Source organism: Dysidea avara, chromosome 2 (assembly GCF_963678975.1).
Source record: "Dysidea avara chromosome 2, odDysAvar1.4, whole genome shotgun sequence".
NCBI classification, from domain to species: domain Eukaryota; kingdom Metazoa; phylum Porifera; class Demospongiae; order Dictyoceratida; family Dysideidae; genus Dysidea; species Dysidea avara.
Window position 1 is genome coordinate 20,730,782 of NC_089273.1, and position 27,337 is coordinate 20,758,118.

Genomic DNA, 27,337 nt, shown 5'->3' on the forward strand with positions numbered 1-27,337 from the left:
ATAATTGATATAGAAAACTGCATGTCTTGTGTTTGTACAGCTGTTGTATCAACTATTGGTACTTGTATCCCATCTACAGTGGTACATATTCACATGGGTTAAAAATAGTACAATGGTTGTGGTTAGAACAAAGTAAGGTTAGGGATTGAATACATTGGTTTATAGACTAATGGCAATCCATAGCAGACGCATCAATAGTTAAATGGCTCATAGAGTGTTCATGAACTCTTGCTCATAGCCAGCTGGGTATTACATGGATATTGCTGTGGGCAAAAATTACATTAGTGTTGATGATGAAAACTAGATTACCTACCATGTGAAGTTTGGTTTTAACTGGTGTTGATTCAGGTCATGCTCTGATAAAGAATCCTGTATAAATTTTTCTGTGACTTTGGAGAGCCCTCTAACCACAATATTTTGGTTGCACTTATTTTAAAGAATGATGTAAATATGTGTGTTATTAGCGTTAATATGCATTGTATTGATATTAACAAGCCCAATAAAAACATTTGGAAAATGAAGTCGATGAAGTAAGTTAGTTACATATAAAAAAGAGTATACGTAAAATCTCTGTTCTAATAGCTACTCATTGTAGTGACAATTCTGTGGAAAGCACATCTTAACAAGCACAGGATTTGGTTAGATAATATAAGCCCATCACTGTTATAAAAGCCTTCTCACAGGTCCTTAGTGGGATAGCATTTATAAAAGATTGCTGGGATGAAAGGGATGCACAATTAAGTACTGAGCTCAGCATTAATGTATTCAAGATTACAAATACCATATTCACAAGGCATGATTTGTCAGTTAGAAAGGCTAGTATTCAGGCATGGAAATACTTTATCTGTATTCTAGAAAATAATTACAAGCAGTTTAGGACTTCCTAGACAGTCAACTTGAGACTGCCAGCAGTGATTATCTGCATGGAAATATTATTTAATAATTAGTTAACTTAATCATGCAAAAGCTATGTAAGTATAACATGAAATTGTCATATAGGTTGCTTTTTCCAACCACTTATGTTGTATGTTTTTTAAAAAAAAACTTATAATTCGCTACTTCTCTGTGATATGATATGACTTACTTGATTAGCTACTAGCCAAAGATGTAAAATTCATGTATGCTTATAACATAAATTATGGCAAAGATTCAAGCTTATTTATTTATTTATTTATTACTGAGTAGAAACTCTGTATAGAGTATGGCATACAGTATGGTTAGTATCGAACTGGAAAGGCTGCAAGGCTGGTTTCATGCAGGCATTTTAACAACTCCTGCTGAGCTATTGCCTGCTGCTGGACTAAAAGAAATGATCTTACAGGTTATTTGATGAAACAACAATGATTTATGATCTCATCTCTGAGACCTGTAGACAGAAGTTTAAGATTTCTCAGCTATAGCTACCAAAGTAGCTATGCTGCATGGTAGCTCATAGTGGATTGTACTGTTAGTGTTTAATTGCTGCATTTCTCAATTGTAGTCATTTCCTAGTTTTACTATTACACACGCTATTTGTTGCCTCCCTAGTGGGATAGTTGAACAATGATGATGATACTACACGTGTTGATGTTAATGATGTACTGTTGCGTCATTGTGATTATGATCACGTGATTTAATGATCGCATGTTATAAACGAGATCCGTGTGCAGGGGTTTAGTTGCATTATACAATTTCCTGTTAGTCGTACAGTTTGAGAATGTCTAAGCTGTTTTTTCTTACATGGATCATCAGTATTTTATATGTTGCTTTAAGCATGGAAAGGCATTGCGCAGAAAAAGTCTGCTCCATATGCCACGAACATGATAGTTCGTGCTCCAATGTGACTTGTAGTGATTATGGCAAATGCAGTGGAGGTTTAACGCACGATCACTGTGGATGCTGCATAGTTTGTGCTAAACAAGAAGGTGAAAGCTGTGCTGGATCATTCGGAGCAGAAGGCTTTTGTGATGTTGGCTTGAAATGTACTGTTCCAGAAAAAAAAGCAGTGGCGGGAAAAGTTGATGATGTGGGAGTTTGCAAAGGTAAGAGTTGATGCATTTCTATAGCTACCTCACATATAGATCACTAGGAGCGAACAGTTTGCTAGCTAGCATCATTTTTCAAATCGCTTGCAAATATAATGCTAAGTGGCACGGCTCTATTGCGTAAGACAATAGAAGTATTTTAAGCTTGATTTACACTTGCTGTGGTAGTAGCTGCTAATAACATTACATAAGTTCACTTGTTGGCGTGCAGTGGCAGGTCCGTTATATTTCATGCAGGAAGGTCACGCGCAACTAAGGCACAAAATTCTGTCATGCAGCCTTAGGTGACTAAATTTATGGCTGCTTAGCTCCATGAAGTCAAAGGTGCTAAACATTAGCTATTTATTTCAAAGCAAAATATGTTGCAGCCACTGGATACCTTGTAGTGGCTATAGCCTAGCTATTTTAGTTTCAGTTTAAATTGTTATTTTGCACACATTAATGTTCTTCAATACCAGTCAGTATAGCTACTTACATGTAGAATGAAATATTGCAATGAACTTTACATAGTATGATTTGTATATCATTGAATGCTTATAGCTAGCTAGAGTACTAGATTATTTGTGATAAACATGGAGTACATGTATTTATACATTTCTAGATATATACTGCTTCCGAACCTGTGAAAATTCTAGACACTTGAAAGTCTGTGGAAGTGATGGAAAATGGTACAACAATTTGTGTGAATTGAGGAAGTTGAAGTGCAAAGGAAAAGATATTATAAAAGTTTCAAACAAGATTTGTGAAAACAGTAAGTTGAATTGTACTGTAGCTATGCATATTCCCAAAATATTGAGAGCTTGGTTTGTAATCAACATGTTCACTTAGAGGTAATGGAGTGATAACTTTGCTATGGCATCTATGATAATTTATGAATATATTATAATATGGTATAATTGCAAGTAATACACTTACGTGTTCCTGTTTTGCAAACCAAAGTATCTGGCAAGTGTCTGATGTTTTCCTGTAATGTTGATATATGGGACCTGGCTAATTCAAGAAGCCATCCTTTGTATACTGTTATAGCCACTCTGAACTTATTGGTAAATATAAATTGGCCTTTTTAGTGGTTTCAAATTTTCTATAGAGGTATACCAGCAGCCATACATGATTAGATTCCAGATGTCTACAAAGTGACAACATGGGTACATACTTGCTCAATTGCAGTCATTAGCTGTCCCAATAGTTCTCTGGTTTTGGTGATTATCAAATAGTCTGTGGGTTTATTGGGTATATAGTAGACACTATTCTTTAGCAACATAACCTGACATAAACTAGAATTGTATTCGTTGCACTACACCATATTTTAAGTTGTTCCTTCTCTTGTTTTCCAGATCAAACTCTCTGTGACACTATCTGTAATAACACACGGTACTCTCCAGTGTGTGGGACTGATAAGAAGTGGTACCACAATATCTGTGAACTGAACAAGACAGCATGCTTGTCAAAGTCAAAACTAGAGATAGCATCAAGCACAGCACTATGTTCCAACAGTAAGTTTTGTGTTAATTTATGACGTTTGTCGTTCAATTTCTCTATAAAGAGTATTATATGTCCTAAGGGTCATTAACTACCACATCATGCTGCCCACAAAGCATAACATACCATAGAAACACTTGAACATCCTCCCCAGTAAGGTTGAAATACGTGGGTGCATTACTTGTTTTTATTACTGACATCCTCACAAGTGGTCTCAGGAGTGTTTCTTGGTGCTTACATTCTTAATGACTAGTAAAAGCTATGTAATAAGCATGATTTTGCAATCCCACAAGAAAAAAATCCTCTACAAGCAAAATTATCAAATGCATTCTTTATCACTTGGATGTACAGAAGAGGATGTTGTGAGAAGTTTCATGTCTTAGGGCAATAAATTGTGGCATGAAGTATGAATATGAAATGTGAGTGGACAGCTGTTTATCTCTGCGAACCCACAACTCCTCCTATGTACCCCACTGACAATAATGTGGACTTGTAAAAATGTAATCTAATAATGCCCATACCCATTGACACCTGTCATTGCTCCTCTTAACTTCTGACCATAAGTACTGTGAATATCTGTCCATGCCCCATTATTATTGGTGTATGCAGTAATGAAATGGTGTTCTATGTTACAGAGCAATTATTTGTCAAACAGTAAACCTTCCTAATTAATAATGTAAAATATTGTTGCCTTGTTAAATAGGAGAAGGATTAATTATTATCATCATGTGTTCTATGTGCCACCATAAACAACATAACGGAGATCATAACGTTGTACTTTTAATAATGAATAGTCACTAAACATTAGCTGAGAATCATGGCTTCATGTAGATATTTTTGGCATATACCATGATATTAGTAATGTGAGGATAGCGACAGGATAATGAACATGACCTATGGCTCTTGTGGGCCAATGGCATTTTGTTCAAAGTAATTGTTTTAATTTCATTAAGAGGTTTGGCAGCTGCCTACGGGACTGGTTTGATACCACTTTTCACTGTTACTTCACTGCTCAGTTCAACCCTGAAAATGTTGAAAGGATTCATGTATAGACAGTTTTCTTTTGTGGTCATGATTTACCTTACTTGGTTGGTTTCTTTCACCACTTGTATTAGTTGAGGAGGATACAAGAAACACAGTTTTATTTTGCTTGTCGATGTGTCAGTGCAGTACTCTATTAGAAATGGAATGCTGCCTGTAGTTTTCAATGACTAACATTTGGCCTTGTCTTTTGCAAATAATTGTGTAATTACTATAGAAAAGTGGGGCTTACCATCACTCGTACTTAACTCTTAATATATGAAACAATTCATGTTTAAATACATGCATGCATGTATTAATTCAATGCACTAACCAAAGAGAGCACATGTTGGATTACCTATCTAAAGATACATTTTGTGTGGGTGTTGAGACTTAAGCTTCCTATAATCCATATTAACCCAACCTAGTCATTTAGCATTGAGACCAGTACCACAACAAAGGAAAGTACTGTTGTAGTGAAGTTTGCTTAATTATAAAGTTTCTTTTATCACACCTAATGGTGCTAAAGTACGTAGTTGCAGCTAGGTAAATAATATTGCTATTTCATGCAAGCAACGACAATTTCCTTTTGAGGTAAATGTCTTGTTTTATAAGGTGGTTAGCTAGTATCTACAGAACAAACTATCCTTACTACGAGTATACACACATGTGGGGGTACTGTATATAAACAGTTCCAACTTTTTGTCAAGAAATTTGTTCGCTAGACATTGGTGTTGAGCAATGTCTCAAGTTTAACATTGCTTAATTGAATCAATCAAATTTTTTCTGTATACTTGGTACAAATTGTTACACCTCCTCTGCATTTTTTGTTCTCTGACCTCACTAGCTTCCATACTTGTTACACTTTGTAGCTGCCACCTGTTGTCCAAACCATTGCAACTAAAATTATGCTACTGTTTACAGATTTTCTATTACTTACAGTACCACTATTTGGGAGGAAAAATCTGTTGAAAATTTTCTCCATCATTACAATACTTACTGCTTCTTTCAAAACAGGAATGTTTTATTGACACAAGTGTGTACTCTATGATAAAATCCCATAGTGTATGATTAAGCAGAAGATACATATGTAGGGTACAGTGATTGGGTTCTTAGTTCTGAGATTCAGTATATGTATTTTGAACACACTGTAAAGTGGAGATTACTGTTACTTAACACATGGTTCTTTTACAGATCTCAATGTTGCAAATCCTTGTTTACTGGTAAAATGCGGTCAAGGAGAAAGGTGTGTCCCAGTGGACAGTCATGAAGAGAAAACTGACCAGCCATTTGCAGAGTGCCAATGCATCACTGTCAGAAAGCATTGTAGCAGAGGAATAACAGTGTGTGGTAGTGATAATAAGACATACAAAAGTGTCTGTCACATGGACGCAGAAGCTTGTGCTACCAAAAAGAAGATCAGTGTAGTACAGTTAGGAGAATGCAGCAGATTGAGTAAGTGCCTATACATAGAATTGTAATTTTGTTTGTACACACTAAACGGACCCAGTGCACTTATTTCAGATTTTTAAGGTCTTCTATGTACACACTTTGTACTTTTACTAGTATACCTAATCTTTATGACTATGATGTCAAAAAGCATCTCCATTACAGTGCTGAGAAAAAGCACAAAAGCATGTATCTTTGTCATGCACGCATGTGTGAATGTTATCACTTGGGTAGTAATGAAGTGGTCTAGCAACTGGATAACAATATGTAAATTATGCATTTATAACCACATAGGAAGCTGACTTACTAATTATACAAGTTGTACACATGTCGCTGCTACAATGCCCTCCAGCACTACATCTTGTACAAATAGCTTGAGATTTTCATACCCACACTTGATAAGCACTGTACATGTGAGAAATGTTATCCAAATTTCTAACTACATAGGATTGATTATAAACATACCAAATTGAATACACATGCATGTTGCAATCTGTTTGTGTAGACTACCCTTTACACATAGCGCATGCACATGTATGTATACATCGTTTGGTACTATCAAATGTATTTACCATTCTTTTATTCCTTATAGATGGAAGTGGAATTCAACCACCTCCTCAGACTACAACTACAACAGGATTGACGACCAATCCTGGACCATTCCATGACCAACATAATTCTAGGACATAGTGAAAATATGATAGATTGCTGTTTTGCTCTGTACATTTGTAGTGTATCAATGTTTTTCGAGTAATCATCTGTATCTACTGTAACTGCTTCTAAAGAGAATATACCCATCTCCCCTCCTTATTATCTACTGTAGAAACAATGGTGAATAAAAGTAATAAACAATCTTCACAATGTAACTTACAATCGTTGTTTATAGATGTAATACATGTGCTTTGTTGTATTTATTTTGTCGACTTTATCCAACTCTTTTTATTGAATTACTGTAAATGAATATATATAGTTACATTTTAACATTGTGTGGATTGATAATTGTACAGTTGATGATACGTATGATTCTTTACTGTTGTATTTATTGAAATGAATAAACAAACAATTATGTGATACTATTTAGGTTGAATGCTATGACTATACTATTATCCAATAGTCTGAATCATTAATGTGGCTTCTTTGTGAAACTTAATGTGGATGATATGGTGGAATTAAGGATACAATAGAAAAAATCACTCCTTACAAGGAGCCCACACTTTATCTTAGTGCCTAAATTTTTGATCAATTACCAAGAGTTCATAATATAGTAGTACTATATTATGAACTCTTGATTTTACCTCTGAAAAATGAAATTGAAGTTGCTGCATTACAGGATTGAAAATGAACTACATTTGTGGGGGTTAATCCTAAAGTGTTTTCTCCATTGTATTCAGTACAAACTGTTGTATAGTATTACTGATGGTGATGTGCATTAAAAGGGGAAAAGGTTTGGCTTCAGATGTACATAAAACCATGGACAGAACAGTACTCCAAGGGGACAATCATCCAAGAACAACTTACTTGACCAAATCATTAATGGTCACTTGATTGTATCTATGTTTATGTTCCAAGCCATTGTAAGTTTAGCAAAAACATGATTCTTATGCTTATTCTTACTTGCTTTAAAAATAAACTTTTCAGCTGTTTAAAAGAACATTGCATTTTACCAAGTCTCACTGGTGCGAGGAATAGGCATTGTATAGATACAACTTTCAATGCCGGATGAACTGCACAATATAGCAGAACTAGCAGTACATTTAACCAATGAATGCTCTATTAGAGTAGGTGACTAAACTACTATAACTCAGGTAAAGTACAGCGGAGTGTGTAATACTACTTCTATTTTCCTTTTATGTATTGGTTAGACATAAACATGCCTTTAGAACACTACCAACACGTTTCCATGGAAATAAAGTTACCTCAATTTATCTGTACTAACTGATGCCTTAGCCAAGCGCTTGACCACAGTATGCTATGTGGGGCTTAACTTCTTTACTGATTGATGTCAGTTATACCCAAGACATGCCTTTTTGCCAACTGCAGCAGTTACAATGCATGAATTAAGGACTTACCTTTGTCTTTCATTTCTTTCTCCACTCTCTGCTTGTAAGCTACCCTTCTAATTAATTTCAGTATAGGTACAAGGTTCTATAGTGATTTACTCACATCTACTGTACCAGACTATCTGATGTGTACACATATAGCCAGTTTATGCAACATACATTTCATGTACACATCACATGATTAACTACTACGCATCACCACAATTTACCGGTAAGGTGTGAACATCAAAAGGTATCAAACAAGGAACACCTGTTCTACGCATTCCTTAAGTTGGACATAGTATAGGTTAGTGAAAATCCTTTGATAATAAATGATTATGGTACAAGCAGGAATACATGCTGGCTCATATGACAACACTATTATTACATCGTAACATGTCTTTGCCTCCAACTCATGTAAAAACAATACCATACTTTTAATGAGAACACGTACGATATAATATTATGACATCACATTCAAAATGTCCTCAGACAGCAAACATACACTTTACAATGAACCTCATTAATAAGGTCAGATATGAATGGGGCTACCCTGACATGACAATCATGTATACGGGAATTTGCAATTTGCATGTCCTTGAGATATACAGAAAATGAATAAAACTGACCAAAAATTGATGCCTAAAACTGGAATTTAGTAGGTGCTTTTATATATTAGTGAACTGGCTATTAATGCAATTAAAAGTGTTCTATCAGGACATTTAGTGAGATACTAATAAAGAGGGTGGTTTTACTTATGCCTAAGCCTGGGACGGCTTAAACACCCAACACAACAGTGCTGTGAATTGATTAATAATATACATATTTAATTATGAAGTCAGGCTGTTGTTGCTGTTTGCTATAAACTTCAACTTCAATATCCTGTCCAGTGAGTCTAAGTGAATGCAAATTTTTGTGTTGCTCTGTGAATATGATACGTAGTATACATAAAATCCCCATACACATTCACAGTTAAAACAGAAGTGTTATGGTAACACCTTAGTTGTCATATAGTGAGTGCATTATACCTACCCCAGGTGTAATGCAATCACCATGACACCTAAGGTGTCTTCTGTTTCAACAGTGTACCAAAGGTAATTTTGTTATATGTGATAAGTAAATAATCGATACACACCACTATTTAAAAGGTGGTCACTATAAGACGTTTCATCATCCACTTTCTAATAATGATTTAAATTCCCTATATTTCAAGATTTGAATGATATGTACAGCAAATCAGCCAAGTCATTCTTTCTTCCCAAACAGAACAATAAAAGAACAAATACACGTACTGTACATATGGGCATGTACATATCATCTAAACATCATCATGCAAAACCAGAGAGGTTTCCAAACCTACTGTAATGTACAAGAAGCTAGGATAATAATATTGAGTTTAAAATGGCCAAAGTGAGTACATGTGAGATAAATCCTGAGAAAACAGCTAAAAAGTATAGCAGATATTTAAGGCTTTAAGTGTTAGCCTATCTTGTGTTAATCCATCACAGGTTACAGTAACATTTTGGCTACTTTCAAAGCCTTGTTCTTTGAAAATTAAGGGCATAGAATATTCTTCCACTGTATATCACAATCATTACTTACCTTTAGCATGTATTCTAGTCTCGCTCAGCCAGACCACTCTTTCCTTTAGTGTGTGTGCGTGTGTGTGTGTGTGTCAGCGTTGAAACCGGGTCACTACTGCTGACCCAGATGACTCGGATAGCAATCCGGGTCAGACCCGGATTTGACCTAGATTAATTAAAGCCGAGGCGTGCGATAAGAGATATGTTTCGGGTAGTCTCAAGCGAGACTACGTTTTGAGCGTTCAATTCGTGTTGAGTAAACGAGTAGTTATGTGATAACTAAGCTGGTAAGTTTATAATTTATAATCAGTCAGTGGGTTTTGGTTCCACGTAGCTACTGCGAGTTTACAGACAGCAAAATTGGGTGTGGCTTCCTGCATACCCAGTATTACAATTTCCCAATATATTGAAGTGGGTGTGGCTCACGAAAGTACTTATCCTGCTGCAAGACTTGACTATATACAACTCTTACAATAATCGATTAGTGGGCGTGGCTCCACGTAAGCTTGCAGACAGCCAACAGACACAGTTTCATGCTACAGACTACACTTACTACTAAATGAGCGTGGCTGAACGTATGTTTGTAACACGATAAGTGGGCGTGGCTCATGAAAGAGCTACACAATAGCGTTTATAAGTTTCTATATCATCAAACGAACAATTTCGTTTCTCACATGATCCAATCTGAACCGGGTTGGACCCGGATGACCCGGAGAAAATGTGACCCGGTTGACCTGACCTGGTTTCAACGCTGGTGTGTGTATGTGTGCGTGTGTGTGTGTGTGTGTGTGTGTGTGTGTGTGTGTGTGTAGTGTGTGCGTGAGTGAGTTTGCTTCTTCCTTATTGCACATGTTGTGGTGTGGAGCAAATGGTTTGGTCAGTGTGAATTGGACTTATTATTGCTCAACTGGAACTTCTCTTTTCTTGCTTGTGCCTCTGCAGTCGTGTCAGTACTTTCCTGCAGCAGCTGAGGTATGGAAATAACAATGTGGCCAGTTAAGGCTGGGCTTTCTGAGTCATTAATTTCAATACTTAATTGGAGCCTCCTTTCTCTTGCTTGTGCCTCTATATCAAAACTTCTCTGATGGCTTCTACCTTCTTGGGGTGTTGCAACATTTTGATCAGTATGCTTTGGACTTTCAATTCTCTGAGGTACGGAAGATACTGGTATTGTTTGGCATGTTTGATAATGGCCATCACGAACTCAAAGAGCTGGAACTTGATTGAAAATTTCTTGCTACATCATGCTTAAATGCCTCGAGGTCCTTCTCTAATGTCGCAATCCTTTTAAGTGCATGAATAACAAATACTATAGGATGGCAAGTGATTCCAGAGTAGCTTTACCATCATCGAACTTTCCACCATTTGGTTTCTTGCATTGGTTTTTTCCTATTGTTGTCGCTAAAGATGATTTAAAAACACAGATCACCTTCGACCATACATAATATATAACCTCTGGTCCGGAGGTAGCTAGCTATATATTATCTATGCTTCGACACAGTCACTGCGTAAAAGATGTGAGCCTTCGTTTATACGAGATCGACGTCATCCTATCTTCCGGCCAGAAACCGTTCAAGCATCCCCAGAATCTGTCGACTGCCAGAACAACAGTGCTATGCTATGTTCGCCAGACCCTTTTTTCCCCACCCACCCACAAAAGGAAAAAAAGTGGTCTGGCTGCACAAGACTAGAACAAGGCAGCCTCGAGATCCTATGTAAGTTGGTGTTTTCTATTGAAAATGAACAAAGACTAGAAAGCGTCTTGAAGCAACCTTATCCATTGTTGTTGCAATGGATACACTTTTGATTAGAGATACATCTTCACAAAAGAAAGAATGAAACTAATAGACTCAGAATGTATCATATATGGGAGAAGAATTAACATTAATTTGGCTCAGCAATTGTTGAAGAAACAGTTTCCCAATCTGAATGAATTTAAATCTACACTGCTTTAAGACAAAAAGTGTGTACTAACAGAGAAAGCAGTCAGAGATAACGTGCAGATAATCTACTGTAATGGTGGACACTATTGGTTTGTCGCCTCAACTGTGAATAGCAGCATTGGCCAAGTAATAGTGCACAATTCTTTGAATACTTGCCCTGATAAGGAAATGGAAAGAGTCATCATGTCTTTGTTTGAGTGGGATTCTAGAGAAGTAGCATTGAAGTTTGCCCATTGCCAAAAGCAAATGGGAGGTGTTGATTATGGCTTCTTTGCTATTACATTTGCTACAGCCATAGCAATTGCTTTTACCATGTACATGATCAACAATAGTGTTTGTTTCAATATTTATTTATATTTATAACTGTATTTATTATGGTCAATGTCAGTGCATTTTCATTGATTTGTACAATACACTAATCATAATCATATTATTATCAACAAAAGTGCAGTCAGACAATCCAAATCCGTTCTTTCACAAGTTTATTGCTTGTCTATTTATTGGTGGTCAGGATGTTTTCTCCTTGTTACTTTTCATGTAATTATACTTCTCACGTGTCATTCACCAAGGATATGAAGCTAAATATGAAGAAGGGAACTTTTTTATTGAACAGCACCAACAAGCAGCAGTTCATTAATATACTTAGCTACTTCTTGGAAAGAAATTGCAAAGTATACCATGCTTCAGGTGAAGGTGATGTGATGTTTGTACAGAGTAGCAGACACTGGTAATGATACCGATCTTCTTGTATTGTTGTGTTATCATGCCTGGTTGGAATCACACAACATATTTTTCAAACCAGAGCCAAAGAAAGCCACTATGAAACCCAGGGTGTGGAACATAATTGCTGTCAAAGAGAAACTTGGCTTTGAAATATGCAACAACATTCTCTTCCTGCATGCAATACTTGGATGTGACACAACATCACAGCAATATTACATTGGGAAAGGTACTTCTCTTAAGAAGTTCAAGTCCAGTAAACACTTTCAAATGCAGGCCAAAGTGTTCAGTGCAGCAACATCTATACCAAATGACATCAAGGCTGCAGGAGAGCAAGCACTAGTGGATTTATACAGTGGAAGTCCAAAGGAAGGATTAAACTCTCTCCACTACAAGCATTGTTGTGAATAGGTAGCTATAAGTATATTACATTTGTCGGTTCTTCCACAAACTTTGCCACCTACTTCAGCTGCTGCTAAATATCATGGTTTCCGTGTATATTTCCAAACACAAGAGTGGAAAGGTGATGCCAGTGAAATGCAGCCTACTGCATGGGAGTGGAAAGACTACAGTATGACGGACAGCTGATGCCTGTGCTAACTGATTTATCACCTGCTCCAGATGGGCTGTTGAAAATGATTAGATGTAACTGCCACACTGACTGCAGCAGCATGAGATGCACTTGCAAGATATACAACGTGAAATGCTCTTCTGTTTGTAGCAACTGAAAGGGAACAGGCTGCACCAACTCAGACACTCCAATCCATGAAGAAGATGATACAGATACCAACACTGAATGAAAGCAAAACTTACCATTTATATACACAAGAGAATAGATTTTCCCCTACCATAGCAATACAATTTTATCATAAATCCAACCATAGAATGTGCAAAAACCATATCAAGTGACATGATCAGCACACACAGTAGTATACCACCAGGTAAACGACCAAACGGATATTTGATGTTAACATCAATCCAACAATATGAGATTGGCAAACTAGCAGCTGCACATGGAGTTACCACATCACACTAAAGTTATCATCATTTTACTGGACAAAACTAATAACATTATTTAGTCCCAGGCCACGCACTTAATTAAATTTTGCTTTAAGCTATTTATTGCTTGTCTAATGATAGTTTTCCCATGGCAAGGGACATTTTTATAACAGAGGGTCATAATGAAGACTAGGAGGTGCAAGTGTTATCATGGAAAGCGAGAAATAGCATACAGCTGTAGCATTTATATACAATTCGGTTGTTTTCATTCCCCCCCCTATTGTCATGAAGATGGATTTAATTCTTTACAACTCCAAACCCGACATTGTACACGTTAAGTTAGGTACATACATGATGACACTCATTTGCTTGTAAGCACCTTTAGGGCACACTTCTAAATGCAGAAGATGAGCAGTAGAATATGCGAAAACTGTCTCTCACTACTGTTCATTATGCCACTATAAACTATTATACACCACTTATTCCTTACCTTGGTGTGTAGTACTGCAAGCAGTGCAGGGAAAGTGAAACAGTAAAATAGATAAAACATAGACTAATCAGCAAAAAAATGGACTTAAGCAGGGGCTAAGGCAACTCCAAATGGGGGTTTTACCAATTAGAGATGTTTCAGCACAGGTGCTTACTATCTTTAATTGACGAGCCCTTGCACTGAAAGTCTGGCAGCAAGACTAGCTTGCTTTAAGGATATCTCAAAGGGTATTGTCTACTGGCAAGTTGGTCGCTGGTTAACTATTGTTGTCACATTCCCTGCACTGCCTGCAGTATTACTACACACCAGGGTAAAGAATAAGTGCAGTATAGTGGCATAATGAACAGTAGCAAAATTATTAAGAGACATATTTCACTGTTCGTCTTCAGCATTTAGAAGTGGGCTGCAGGTGCCCTAAGGGTACTTACTAGCAAGACTCCGCAAATCCAACCATATAATGTGCAAATATGCCTGTCCAGTAGTCCAGTCCAGTATTTCAGTCCACTTTTACTTATTTATTTATCATACAGTACAGTACAGCATAACGGGTTAATTTCAAAGGGAAATTTTCAAAGAGTAGCAGCTAAAATAAATTTTGAAGGTATAATTTTCAAATGCTCTATCATCATGCTTAGCACCACTAAATTTATTTTTGTAAGTGCAAGCATTAAATTAATTTAATGCTTGCACTTACATTTGCAAGCATTAAATTTGTAATTTTTTTGGTGACTGGATTGATTACAGAGGCGCTCATTGTTCTTCATTTGTAACGCTGTGTGACAGCTGAAAGCGAAGCATAATGGCCATCACTTTCGAGTCAGTAATTGACAGTTGGGGCGCTCAAATTATCCGCATTCTTCGCAGTAACTGGATTGATTGTAGAGGTGCTTCACCTACTGTTCTTCATTTGTAGTACAGTGTAATGGGCTGAAATGGTCACTTCACCTTCAAGTCAGTAATTGATAGCTGGAGCACGCGTCACACAAAAACACTAACTCTGGCACCACCCTTTCTTTTGATGCGGTATGCACAGGTTCACCAGTCATAATAATTAATGTTATAAAAAAGTAAACAATGACTGAAGTGGGGACTAAATGTTCACTAATATATCTGCAGATGTAAGTGACCTCCCTTGTTTCCCTACTTTCTTTTTCTCAATGATTACACGGCTTGTTTAAAGTTGTAATGTATGTTTGAAAAGGTACATCTGAATAGAAAGGAGAAAAAAAATACATGACTGGACCTGGGCAGCCTCAAACCTGCAGCCATCCGATTGACACTCACATGCTTACAGGAGTCTGCCAGATGGTCACTACTTGTCAATTTCATGTATATGTATCCATACGAACTCTAGAGAATGACTTATTGTCTCAAAGTAACCAATTTCATACAAGTGTGAACCATGTCTACAAAACAAACTGCCATCTACTTATCAATTAACTCCCTACCTCAAATATGATGCTTTTGCAAATGACAATACTCTACATGTATGGACAACTACTCTGGGTCATCTTGAGGAGATATACAAAACAAGTTCGTGCAGCAGTGCAATGGACTATACCAATGACTTATTCACCAATAACATTAAATTTTTGCATTATAAAGCAATAATAATTTTGTGTCATGATTGTACTTGCTGTCATCACACACTACAAACACACAGACACATCCATTCATACATTACATACAGTGTACATATGTTAAGCAGCCATGATACATAATTATAATATATAAATACTATGCTACAAATTGAAGCTTTCCTTAATTACGTTTACAACATCTTATGGATGATGATAATGAGAACAATCATACACAATTTGCAAATGGTGGTTATTAATACATAATGTACATGCACACCACAAAAACTGACACACACACCTGCTCAGACTGTTATAAGACAATAACAGGGTCTTGGATCTGAAGAACTAGACCAGATTAAGCACTAATTTAGGTTATGCAATACTTTCATGCTAGCGACAAGTGAAGTCATTTGTGATACATTCTGTTAAGCCAGTGGTTGAAAGAAAAGGCTATAAACACATAGACTATTGTTGTCTAACAACTTTTAGGTAGTAAGGTTTAAAGTAATGTCCTTTAAACAAGCACACACTATGTATACTTGCATGTCTTGTAACAAAATCATTAAGCATTAAACTTTGCAATGAGACGGTAAGGATATAATACTTTAGTTTAGTACCCAGTTTATATATGTACCTAGTTTATCCAGCCAATTAACATCAATTTCTTAATGTTCTTTAACTTATGTGACTGATTACCACATTTTGAATTACAGAACAATTGATGATGAATGGTCAGGCTTAGTTTCACATGGCCAGACTTTATTTTATCATGGTGGCATTTACAGATTTTCGATTATACCCCCCCGAGGATCTATAAGACGCTTCCAATAATTCATAATATGGTGTGTTCATGATTGATGAGACTGGAGATAAGACTACGCTCTAAGAATTGATTGCCACCATAGATATTGTATGCGTTCTAATGGATTGGGAACACCCGTTAAATTATTTTCCTATCCTGGTTATGGTGCGCCAATACATTAGGAAATGTACTATTAGTCTAAGTGGCTGTTTGGCTTTCTCTGGCTTGTTTGAAGGCCAGTTTGAAGGTGTGAATATTCCTTTTTACATTGTTTATTGTGCTGCATTGTGTACTGAACAAGAACACAGCGTGTCTGTGGACATTGGGAGAAATATTGTTTGTGACAGGTGACAATGGCAGGTATGCACCAGCTAATATTTCAGCAGCAGTACTCTTAGCCAACTTTTCTTCACCACATTTACACAACCAAAGAAATGTGTGATACAATGAAATAAATTTTATGTCTCAGTACCGCTCAGCTTGAGCTAAACAATTGCACAAAATAGTGCCTGTTTTCTGACGTTCTGTCAAAACAGTGGAAATATACAGCGAAGCAGTGAATATCTAGCTAGCCTACTACACTCTACCTGCTACAAGTGGTGTAAACAGCAGCAAAGAAACAACGCTTCACTTTCTGTTTTTTCAGGAAAATTGCACAATCATTTTGAAACACCATATTTCACCTTTGAACCTGAATTTTCTTACACTGTTGTTTACTACTATCCAGCGACCCTACCCAGTCCAGCCTCCAAATAGTGTAGGTGGTAACTAACCCAGCTGTAAACAACAATCACTAATTTGCTGGTTACATGAACAGCGAAATCTTCTACCTGTCGAGGCCATAAAGTTTATGCGCAGTGCAGTGAGGAACTACACATACTGGTACGCAGTCAACTAAAAAGTGTTTATAAACCCCATGGGCAAGTTGAATGGCATACTGTAGGTGTTTACTTATGGCAAGAGTCCATAACAATATAGTATTTTAAAATGAAAAATGAAGTAGGAATCCAAGCAATAAAAAGTAGTGAAACAAGAGATGAACAATGGTAGCTATTACAGTATAGCTCAGTGGGAAAACCTACTTTAACATTGAACACAAAATAATTATTATACCATGCCAAAGTAGGGATTTCCCACTGAGCTATACTGTAATAGATACCATTGTTCATTTCTTGTTTCACTACTTTTTATTGCTTGGATTCCTACTTCATTTTTAAATTTATAATTTTTAATATACTAGTTTGTTTAGTTTTTTTTGATAAAGCATACAGCTAGCTATAAACATGTGACTGTTCTATTAGGGTGACTGCTGTATTAGAGTATCTCGAGTCAGCCTGCAAAGATGTGTGCTAGCCCAAAATTGGGGTGTGGTCATCGTGATTTCGATAGATTTATATAGTATTAGATAAGAGAATCTCGAATCCGAGCTCGAATCAGCCTACTACCTACTAACTTGAGGGTGTGAGGTCATAAATACAGCTAGTGTAAAAGAAACAGGGTCATTGTGGTCTCGATCGATAGATCAATAATACTGTACGTACTTGTAGAATAAAGAATAGGCGTGATGTTGTGACCTATCGTGGAGTACCGGTACTTCCGTACAGTAGTGTAGTCTAAGCACCTTTTTTCATGTTTTTAATGCTACATTTGATGCTAGATGGACTAATATTATTCTGTAAAGGTGATTTTTGTCACGTAAGAAGTTTCTAAGCTGGTTTTAAAAGGTGATATTTTGGCGGCGCGCGTCATTTCAGGGGATTCCTACTTAAACAGTACTACTGTACTGTTTGATTATGGACTCTTACTACAGTCATGCATGTGGTTGATAGAAAGAATTTCACTGAGCTTTGGATTGACACTCCCGTCTTCACAGCACTATGGAGAACGAACAAAAGTATGTAGTGATTCGTAACAACAAATTTGTAGTTGCTGGATGATGTGCACTTAATTTTGTGGAAGTGTTATGTTGATATGTGTTTGGGTTAAGTCGATACATGTTTGGGTTGTTGAGTTAGCGGCATTACGAGGAAGGAATGCAGACAGACAAGCAGACAGCATTTCAGTTTTATACAATATATATAAATATATAGGTACAGGGTGTAAATGATTTGGGCACGCAAACATGTTGTTTGGGCTCAGGTGAATGCATACTGACTACTTAAGACTAATTAAGATACCCACAAAATCCAATGTGGTAACACTTGTAACAAGCGCAGACCAGTTTTGTTTCAACTAACATAGTGAAAAAGTGATTCGTGGTGCATGGTATCATACATGCAACCGTTGCATTGCTTTGTCTACTGTCTTTCGCATCCCCGGTTGTATCCATCATTACACATAGCTCTGCATGGGTAGGGAGAAATATTTACAGGTAATAGAGAATTGGACCTTGCTAGAAGGCTAAATCACAACCATTTTTAGTCCAAACCATTAATTATTCCAGGTCACATGCACCTTAGGCTAAATCACAATCATTTTTAGTTCACACCATTAGTTAGTTTGGGTCACGTACACCTCTCCTTATCTGTATTTCTTGCTTTAACTCGCAATAACCGTTCACAGCTTTATACCTGGATTTAGCTGGGCAAATGTATCTTTCCAGAGTGCTTAGTGATGAAGCTGTGACCATAGACTAAATCATGCAATGATGACACCAAAATTCTCGTGAATTACATTTTATGAATGATTCCAAATACTAAAATTACTTCCCCACTATAAAAACCCACTATACGGTATTTCATTGCTTTTAATGCAGAGGGGTAAAGTATTGCTGAGGGCATAATTTCGTGCTTTAATAGTTTGTGACATGATTGTGCATACTGTCATTTGAACAACACTAGTTAGCTGTGAGCATTTCATGAAAACTACAAGAAAATAACTGAGGTCTGGAGACACAAGATTACCTAGGTATGTGCGTATTGTTCATGGATACTCGCCCTGACATTACCTAAGTCTAGGACTATATACCACTGCTGCACACTAACATCGTACTAGCCTCATGCCCAGCTTAGTTTTATCCAGAGGAGAATGTAAAATATTATTGCATTGCATTTATTACTGTGCAGAGCCTCCACAAGGCACAGGAAAATTACAATTTGCACAATAGAGAGGATGATTAACAATGAATGAACAAAAACATAAGAATTTCAGGTTTAGTCTCCCCATAGACTGGTTGTATTATAATCACTGGACTGGACTACTGGACTCAGGTTTTTTCTTCCTTTTCCACCAAATATCGGTCAACTGGCTATTGGTTATACAACTGGTTATACAGAATATGCTAATCTTATGTAGTTAGACATCACTCCCACCTCCACACACAAGAGAAAGCAGTGTAGCCATGACAGAATACAGTGAATGTCAACTTTGCCCAGCTGCAGCTATATAGCATGACTCTCTCAGCTGTACTCATGCATGACTCTCTGGAGATCATGCCCTGTAAGAAATATTTGACTGTAAAACAGATGGGTATAAGTAGCCAATGAAATTTGAGTATTTCACCTTGTTGTTCATTTAAACACGTAGATGTAGTTAACAGCGGGTAATGGCAAAACCAGGAACGGAGAAATAGGAAACGGAAAACGAGAAATGGGTGGAAATGGAATTCCTTCGCTGCAGAACACTCTTCATTTATAATTGAAGGGGTGGCAGAGCACAGATTTTCTCATGACTGGTGGCCAAAGTAGCAGTGAATGCTGTATTAGAGTGTTTTGCAACTCTACTCAATTGCTAAAAATATCATAAGCATATACTAACAGAATGGCAATTGTATAATGTCTTGGGTCAAATTTCTGATAGTGGATCATAGTAATACAATACAGATTATCCTGACGGCGGCAGTGGCTAGATAACAATTCATTTAGCTAGCAAATGTACTACCACTATTATGACATTAAGGCTTAAATCCAGGCTGGCATGTATACTACCAAAAAAATTCTCAGAGGCTCTTAATGACGTTAAACTTGTAATAATACTCTGATCATACTGTGATAGAGCAGTCACTTCAACATAAGCCACTGAGGATACTGCCAGGGTGATATGCATTATCCACCAATAGAAATTTGACTATTATTACAATTACTGTCTAAAGAGTTTACATACAAACACAGATAATTATACAGGGGGTACAAGAGATATACTGTACATAAGTAGAGTTCAAGTTATTGCATAAAATCATCAACATCATTAGTGATTGAGGTACTGTAGATAATTCCATAATTTTACTGCTAAAGGTAAGAAAGAATGTAATAAGTTTCAGTTTTAATTGGTGGACTGATAGCATAATGACGAGAGTGACCACAAGTACATGAGATTAAGGAAATTAGAGTAATTGATGAGACTTCAACAAGACCGTGAATCAATTTAAAGACCATAAGACATTTTCTTCTTAAGTTGGCCAGGATAGCTAGGTGGTCCAGTATGCTGCCGAATCGAGAAAAATCATTCATAATGAAACAGGCTGCACTTCATCTAATTGATAGATTTGATATTGTATCAAAACATTATACAATTGCCATTCTGTTAGTATAGTTGTATGCTTATATCTTATGATTAATTTTTTGAGCAATTGAGTTGAAAAACACCGCTCTAATACAGCAGTCACTGGGCCACCAAAGTCGTGAGAAAATCTGTGCTCTGCTACTCCTTCAATTACAAATGAAGAGTGTTCTGCAGCAAAGGAACTCTATTTCTACCCATTTCTCCATTCCTATTTCTCCGTTCCTGGTTTTACCATTACCCGTTAACAGCTGTCTCTTGATTTGCAATCAGATCATTGTGTTAATTGTGCTAAAATGGACAGGTAGTGCAAGTAGACAGGTCAAACTCAGGGGGACACGATATCTCTACAAATCACGCACGCCTTTCAGCTACAGAATCACAAATTAACAAATCTTGAACGATTTTGTCTACGTAAATAAACTGCTTGAAAACTAGCTAGTTTTGAAAACATATTTCTAAACAATACAAGCTCACAGTGATACAATACTAGTTCTTAATCATGAACTATTGTCCTTCAGAACCCAGTAACATCCTAACAAATCACACTAAGACAATCTCATTCATGACGTTTCAAATCAAGTTTCAAACCACAAAATGATTTCAAATCACGTGCAGATTGAGGTATTGCACCCCTTGGGGCAATAACTACAACCAATTGCCCAAATATGTGTGCTTGAAAGATAGGAGACAGACAAAAAACTGAGTCCAGTGATTGTATACAACCAGATGAATTTTTCTCTTGTGTGAAAATCCCTACCCACGAACAAAAAAAAAATCGGGCTGATCATAGAGTTATAAACCCCGGAGTTTATAAATCTATGATCTGGTTTACGTGAGATAGACCATTATCTCTGGATAGTCACTCGCGTAGCTTGGGCTGGTCATTCATACATTGTTAAAGTCTAGTCTGGCAGCGCCCACCCCTTTGCTTTTAGAGTGTCTAGTAACCGTAGTACTGAGGATTTCCAAATCTTTGCAACGCCAAAGCGCAATGCGTTCACGTGCACACCTATCACGTGAAGTTTAAAATCAAGAAACACAGTAGTGCGGCCCAAGAAGCCGGCGCGCAACACCCGTGAGTATATTGACAGGAAGAAAGAAAACGCAATTTTCGCACCTCCGTAGCTCTGTGCTTCCTTGATGAAACAAGACGATGTTTGCTGTGGACATGCCCTCCAACTGCAGCACTCCACATTCTAAATTTGAGCGAAATCGCTTCACGCGTTCCCGAGAAATGCGACTTCAAAAATTGGCTCAGTTTCTTCGTTATTTTTCTTTTCTTCTTTTTCTTTTTCTTGTCGCACACTTACAAAAACTGCTATAAAACGCGAACGCCACATCCGATTGCCTTGAAATTTGGCACACAGAAGGGGGATATAAAGGCGCATCTCGGTACCAACTGTGGAAGGAATATGATAAACAGGCAAAGAGGTATGAGCGATTATTCACGAAAAATAACACCAATATGTTGTCACGCCTACAGGGTAAACCGCGTATGGGAAGAAGCTGAAAATCGGTGGGTGAATAGGTTAACTATTGAACCTCAAACCTATTGTGGTTTGAAAGAAATCGAGCTAAAAACCAGGAAGATACAGCGAAAAAATCAACAGTGTGTAACAATTATGCAATCGAGATTAGCTAATAAAAAAAAAAACGACTGCTTGCCACGCCTACCAGATAAACCACTTGGGGTAATGCTTTGAAAATCGTTGTACAGATGGAGTAATCATCTTAGAAAGGCTCATCAATGGTGTAGAAGAATCAGACTTAAAGCCACGGAGTTATAACACGAAATCCAACTTGGTGCAGCAAGTGCGAGATCGAGATACTCTAATAGAGCAGTCACCCTGAAGAGAATTCAAGAGATCAGCTAGAAACAAGAAACCTGTATAGAGATCGGCTACACACAAGTCACCCTGTAGAGAGATCAGCTAGAAGAAGTTACCTTGTAGGGAGTTCATGCAACTATGGAAAGAGATAGTTCAACTAGAAGAAATCACCTTGTAGAGTTCAGCTACAAAGAAACCACCATGTAGAGAGTTAAGCTACAAACAAATCGTCCTGTGGAGAGATCAATAGAAGAAGTTACCTTGCAGAGAGTTCAGCTACAAAGAAACCATCATGTAGAGAGTTCAGCTACAAACAAATCTCCCTGTAGAGAGATTAGCTAGAAGAAGTTACCTTGTAGAGAGTTCAGCTACAAAGAAACCATCACGTAGAGAGTTCAGCTACAAACAAATCACCCTGTAGAAAGATCAGCTAGAAGAGGTCACCTTGTAGAGAGTTCAGTTACAAAGAAACCACCATGTAGAGAGTTCAGCTACAAACTAGTGACCTTGTAGAGACATCAGCTAGAAGAAGTTACCTTGTAGAGAGTTCAACCACAAAGAAACCATTCTTTAAAGAGCTCAGCTGCAAACAAATCACCTGTACAGAATTCAGCTACAAACAAATCACCCTGTAGAAAGATCAGCTAGAAAAAGTTACCTTGTAGAGAGTTCAGTTACAAAGAAACCACCATGTAGAGAATTCAGCTACAAACTAGTGACCCTGTAAAGACATCAGCTAGAAGAAGTTAACTTGTAGAGAGTTCAGCTACAAAGAAACCATTATTTAAAGAGCTCAGCTGCAAATAAATCACCTATACAGAATTCAGCTACAAACAAATCACCATGTAGAGAGATCAGCTAGAAGGAGTTACCTTGTAGAGAGTTCAGCTACAAAGAAACAATCATTTAGAGAGTTCAGCTTCAAACAAATCACCTGTAGAGAGTTCAGCTACAAACAAATCACCCTGTAGAGAGATCAGCTAGAAGAAGTTACCTTGTAGAGAGTTCAGTTACAAAGAAACCGCCATGTAGAGAATTCAGCTACAAACTAGTGACCCTGTAAAGACATCAGCTAGAAGAAGTTAACTTGTAGAGAGTTCAGCTACAAAGAAGCCATTATTTAAAGAGCTCAGCTGCAAACAAATCACCTATACAGAATTCAGCTACAAACAAATCACCATGTAGAGAAATCAGCTAGAAGAAGTTATCTTGTAGATAGTTCAGCTACAAACAAATCACCATGTAGAGAGATCAGCTAGAAGAAGTTAACTTGTAGAGAGTTCAGCTACAAAGAAACCATCATTTAGAGAGTTCAGCTTCAAACAAATCACCTGTAGAGAGTTCAGCTACAAACAAATCACCCTGTAGAGAGATCAGCTAGAAGAAGTTACCTTGTAGAGAGTTCAGCTACAAAGAAACCACCATGTAGAGAGTTCCGCTGCAAAGAAATCACCCTGTATAAAATTCTGCCACAAACAAATTGCCCTGTAGAAAGATCAGTTAGAATAAGTTACCTTGTAGAGAGTTCAGCTACAAAGAAACTATTCTGTAAAGAGCTCAGTTGCAAACAAATTGCCTGTACAGAATTCAGCTACAAACAAATCACCCTGTAGAGAGATCAGCTAGAAGAAGTTACCTTGTAGATCGTTCAGCTACAAATAATTCACCCTGTAGAGAGAGCATCCAGAAGAAGTCACCTTGTAGAGTGTTCAGTTACAAAGAAACCACCATGGAGATTTCTGTAATCAATATATGTATTATATATATAAATTTTACATTTACTAATAAAATATTTAAAGTACATCTACTTCATCTTTTCTTCTTCCTGCGGTAAAAAAAAAGACAGGTTAAAAAAGTCCCAAAGCCGGCCATAGGCCGGCTTTGGGGTATACAAATACAAAAAGAAATGAAATCTAATCCAAAACAGCCAAGCTGTAAAAAAAGTGTGCGGCCCTCAAAAAGGCTATGGTGAAAAAGATGTAAAATCCAAGATGGCGGCCAAGAAATGGCTGTGATGGTAGGTTAATGGTAAAAATTTTTATAATGACAATTCAGGTGAATTTTGTGCCAAGACCAAGCGGCACAAAATTCACCTGAATCGTCGTTATTAAAATTTTTACCATTAACCTACCATCACAGCCATTTCTTGGCCGCCACCTTGGATTTCACATCTTTTTTCACCATAGCCTTTTTGAGGGCCGCACACTTCTTTACAGCTTGGCTGTTTTGGATTAGATTCCTTTAACACGCCATGAGACCAGTGAAACACTGACACACAAGTACAAAATCTATCAACAAGCCACTTGGTTGAATCACAACTGTTGGTCCGGTATAAAGGGTCTAAACCGTCGAATGAGTAAAAGGCAGGAAGTGACGTACAGTACTGGATCACGTTTTTCCACTTTGAGTTTCAGACGTATTGCAAAGATTGGGAAATCCTCAGTATACTTGTGGTGCTACTACCACTATATACTACCACTATAGTGGTAGAGCCAATCAAATCACAGTATCCAGTTTAAACAAGTATTTGTGACGTAAAACGTGTACTTTGCACCATGAATAACACTCTCCAAGCGCGTATTTGAGCAGGCTGTAGGACCAGGTGTCCTACAGACCTTCAGAACTTGTGCTGTAAAGCTTTAATATATTAACTAGTGTCCATTTCGTTCTACTTGGGGTACTTAGAGATAATGAGTCACTTTCTAGAATTCCTATGGATATAATTACATGAAAATAACAAGGAGAAAACATCCTGACCACCTGGTAGACTCCTGTAAGCGTTCAAGCGTAAATCGGATAGCTGCAGGTTCGAGGCTACCTAGGTCCAGTTATGGATTTTTTCTCCTTCCTGCAAGTTTTCAAACACACCTTATGTAACTAATGTCTTTGTATCTAGTGTCTTTGAGCAAGCTGTAGGACCAGGTGTCCTACAGACCTTCAGCACTTGTGTTGTAAAGCTAAACAAAAATAATAAACAAAAATTAAATGAGACTCCGAGATACACACACTGTAGACCTACGTTGACTTTTGTGCTTTCTTCGCCGAGTTACAACAGCCTGAAAACAGCCAACAGGTAAATTATTACGCATAAGGTCTTGAAAAACAAGTTGATGTTGTGCTACTTCTAAAAACCAGGCGCCAAGCAGCTAGCTAACTCATCTGGAATAACTAGACAGTATATACTACTATGAATTAACCAACTATGTATTACTACTTTACAATAGGGTAGTTTGATAATATAATTAGCTATTTCTCGTATTTCGTAATTCATGAAATATTCGTAATTCGTTCAATTACGTTGCTATGCACTGCTAAGGAAGCGTTTGTTAAATAAACCGCTTTAACCAACATATTACGCACAAAACTATCTTCTAAATTGTTTTATAGTGTGACTAACGTGTTTTTTCCCACAAATTCTCTCGACAAAGCCTCAAAGCTGCTCTTCATTTTCGTTCGCGTACGTAAGGGATACGCCCCCTTTCAACTCGAAGCGATAGGCTATTCCTGGCAGTGTACGAGGCCTGCACCGTTGTTTTTCAGTTGCTAAATGCCTGAAAACCTCAAGGGGAAGGTAGTCTGAGGAAAGTCACCACACCCGTATTTCAGTCCGCCGAAAAGAAACCACCTCAGAGCAAAGTTCACCTGTGCAGAAGTTTAATACAGACTTCATTTCACTTTTACTTCTTACGTAAAAGCTGCTTTTACCGTTATTAAACGATTTTGCTCACGTGGGTGCGTACGGACAAACATAGGTAGATAGGTACATAGGTAGATAGATAGGTACACACACACACACACTTTTACGGAAACAATTACAGTAAACCAGGCGCACGCCCACAGCCGGCTGTGGGCGTGCGCCTGGTTAAAAATTATTACGTCACGCGCAATTTGAAACCCATGTCGCTGCCAGACTAGTTCAAGTCATTGTAATAAAATTCATTTTCTTAACCATCATCTCAAAACAAACAATAGACTATGTCATCACTGTACTCACCAAGATCTGCTGCTTGTCAATGTAAAACTGTGTAAAAACTGCAAACCCGAACAGCTGCCAACCACGAGTCACAGATACTTACAACCCGAGATTCAATAGATACTGTAAAGCACTAATACAATACAATACAATACAATACAATGCAATGCAATGCAATGCAATACAATACAATACAATACAATACAATACAATACAATACAATACAATACCGAGATAGATACTGCATGTACTGTACTGGTACTCTAGTATCTATGATTCAACCAACTCACGTGCAAGTATATTTGCGCGGGCTGGACCAGACCACTCACGTATGAGCGCATCCTTTATATAAGTGCGATGTTCAAGCACTCAGGTTAAGTTGATGAAAGACGATGAAGTGTATTTATACAGGGAAAACAGCATCAACTACCGGTACTTAGAAAACGTGGCTCGACAGAACATGATCTGACATCATCAGGTACTATAGAGTAGAGTGGCTGTGGTAATTATGAGTCACTTAAGTTAAAAGCATCGCTATCACCTAATACAGTGACCCCAATATTTTCACACTACTTGTGTAACCATATGCTACGTTATCCTAAAATTTCAAAAAAATTTACTTACCATGTATTGGGTGTTTGATCTTTTTACTGAAGCCATGTAAGTGTTGGTATTATGAGTCATATGGGGTATTATGAGTCACTCTGTTCATAAGGTCATCGTTTCATGTTGAATTATGGAAACATTTGCAGGAACTCTAAACGTTGTCAAAACATCTTGGTTAACTTAGTATGTACGCTTCGTATCTTTATCCTGGTAAGGGATACAGATAGCTAATCTAGACTGGCATTTCTATAGTGACATAGTTTAAAGTCCTGTATAACCTCTTAATTGGATTTGTGGTTAG

General features: G+C 37.3%; 2 protein-coding genes, 1 long non-coding RNA gene and 1 pseudogene across 5 annotated transcripts in view; 3 read left to right on the top strand and 1 right to left on the bottom strand.

Moving 5' to 3' along the window:
- The first annotated feature begins 1,664 nt into the window (after nucleotides 1-1,664).
- Nucleotides 1,665-6,919, top strand: LOC136246814 (agrin-like). Its single transcript, XM_066038379.1, has 5 exons — nucleotides 1,665-2,021; nucleotides 2,626-2,775; nucleotides 3,359-3,517; nucleotides 5,718-5,978; nucleotides 6,565-6,919. The coding sequence occupies exons 1-5, from the start codon at nucleotides 1,697-1,699 to the stop codon at nucleotides 6,660-6,662; spliced, it is 993 nt and encodes a 330-aa protein (XP_065894451.1). The 5' UTR covers nucleotides 1,665-1,696; the 3' UTR covers nucleotides 6,663-6,919.
- Nucleotides 6,114-26,993, bottom strand: LOC136246815 (uncharacterized). 3 transcript variants are annotated; one of them, XR_010696846.1, is made up of 6 exons: nucleotides 26,721-26,993; nucleotides 26,452-26,563; nucleotides 6,844-6,922; nucleotides 6,545-6,789; nucleotides 6,280-6,377; nucleotides 6,114-6,225 (listed from the first exon to the last, which is right to left on the bottom strand). It is a non-coding gene; the product is annotated as an uncharacterized lncRNA (long non-coding RNA). The 3 variants fall into 3 exon arrangements; XR_010696847.1 differs by lacking the exon at nucleotides 26,721-26,993 and adding an exon at nucleotides 26,661-26,712; XR_010696845.1 differs by lacking the exons at nucleotides 26,452-26,563; nucleotides 26,721-26,993 and having other exon boundaries at nucleotides 6,844-8,034.
- Nucleotides 12,110-13,057, top strand: LOC136246316 (uncharacterized; annotated as a pseudogene).
- LOC136246812 (uncharacterized) overlaps nucleotides 26,731-27,337 on the top strand; it is a 62,263-nt gene continuing 61,656 nt past the window's right edge. The window contains exon 1 of the mRNA XM_066038378.1: nucleotides 26,731-26,908. The gene's annotated coding sequence lies outside the window, so the exon portion shown is untranslated. The remainder of the gene's footprint in view (nucleotides 26,909-27,337) is intronic.

Excerpts from the sequence above, each read along its gene's own strand:
- LOC136246814 (XM_066038379.1), top strand. The coding sequence starts at position 1,697 with ATGTCTAAGCTGTTTTTTCTTACATGGATCATCAGTATTTTATATGTT. Across the intron at positions 2,022-2,625 it reads TGATGTGGGAGTTTGCAAAG|ATATATACTGCTTCCGAACC; the intron begins GTAAGAGTTGAT and ends ATACATTTCTAG. Across the intron at positions 3,518-5,717 it reads CACAGCACTATGTTCCAACA|ATCTCAATGTTGCAAATCCT; the intron begins GTAAGTTTTGTG and ends GTTCTTTTACAG.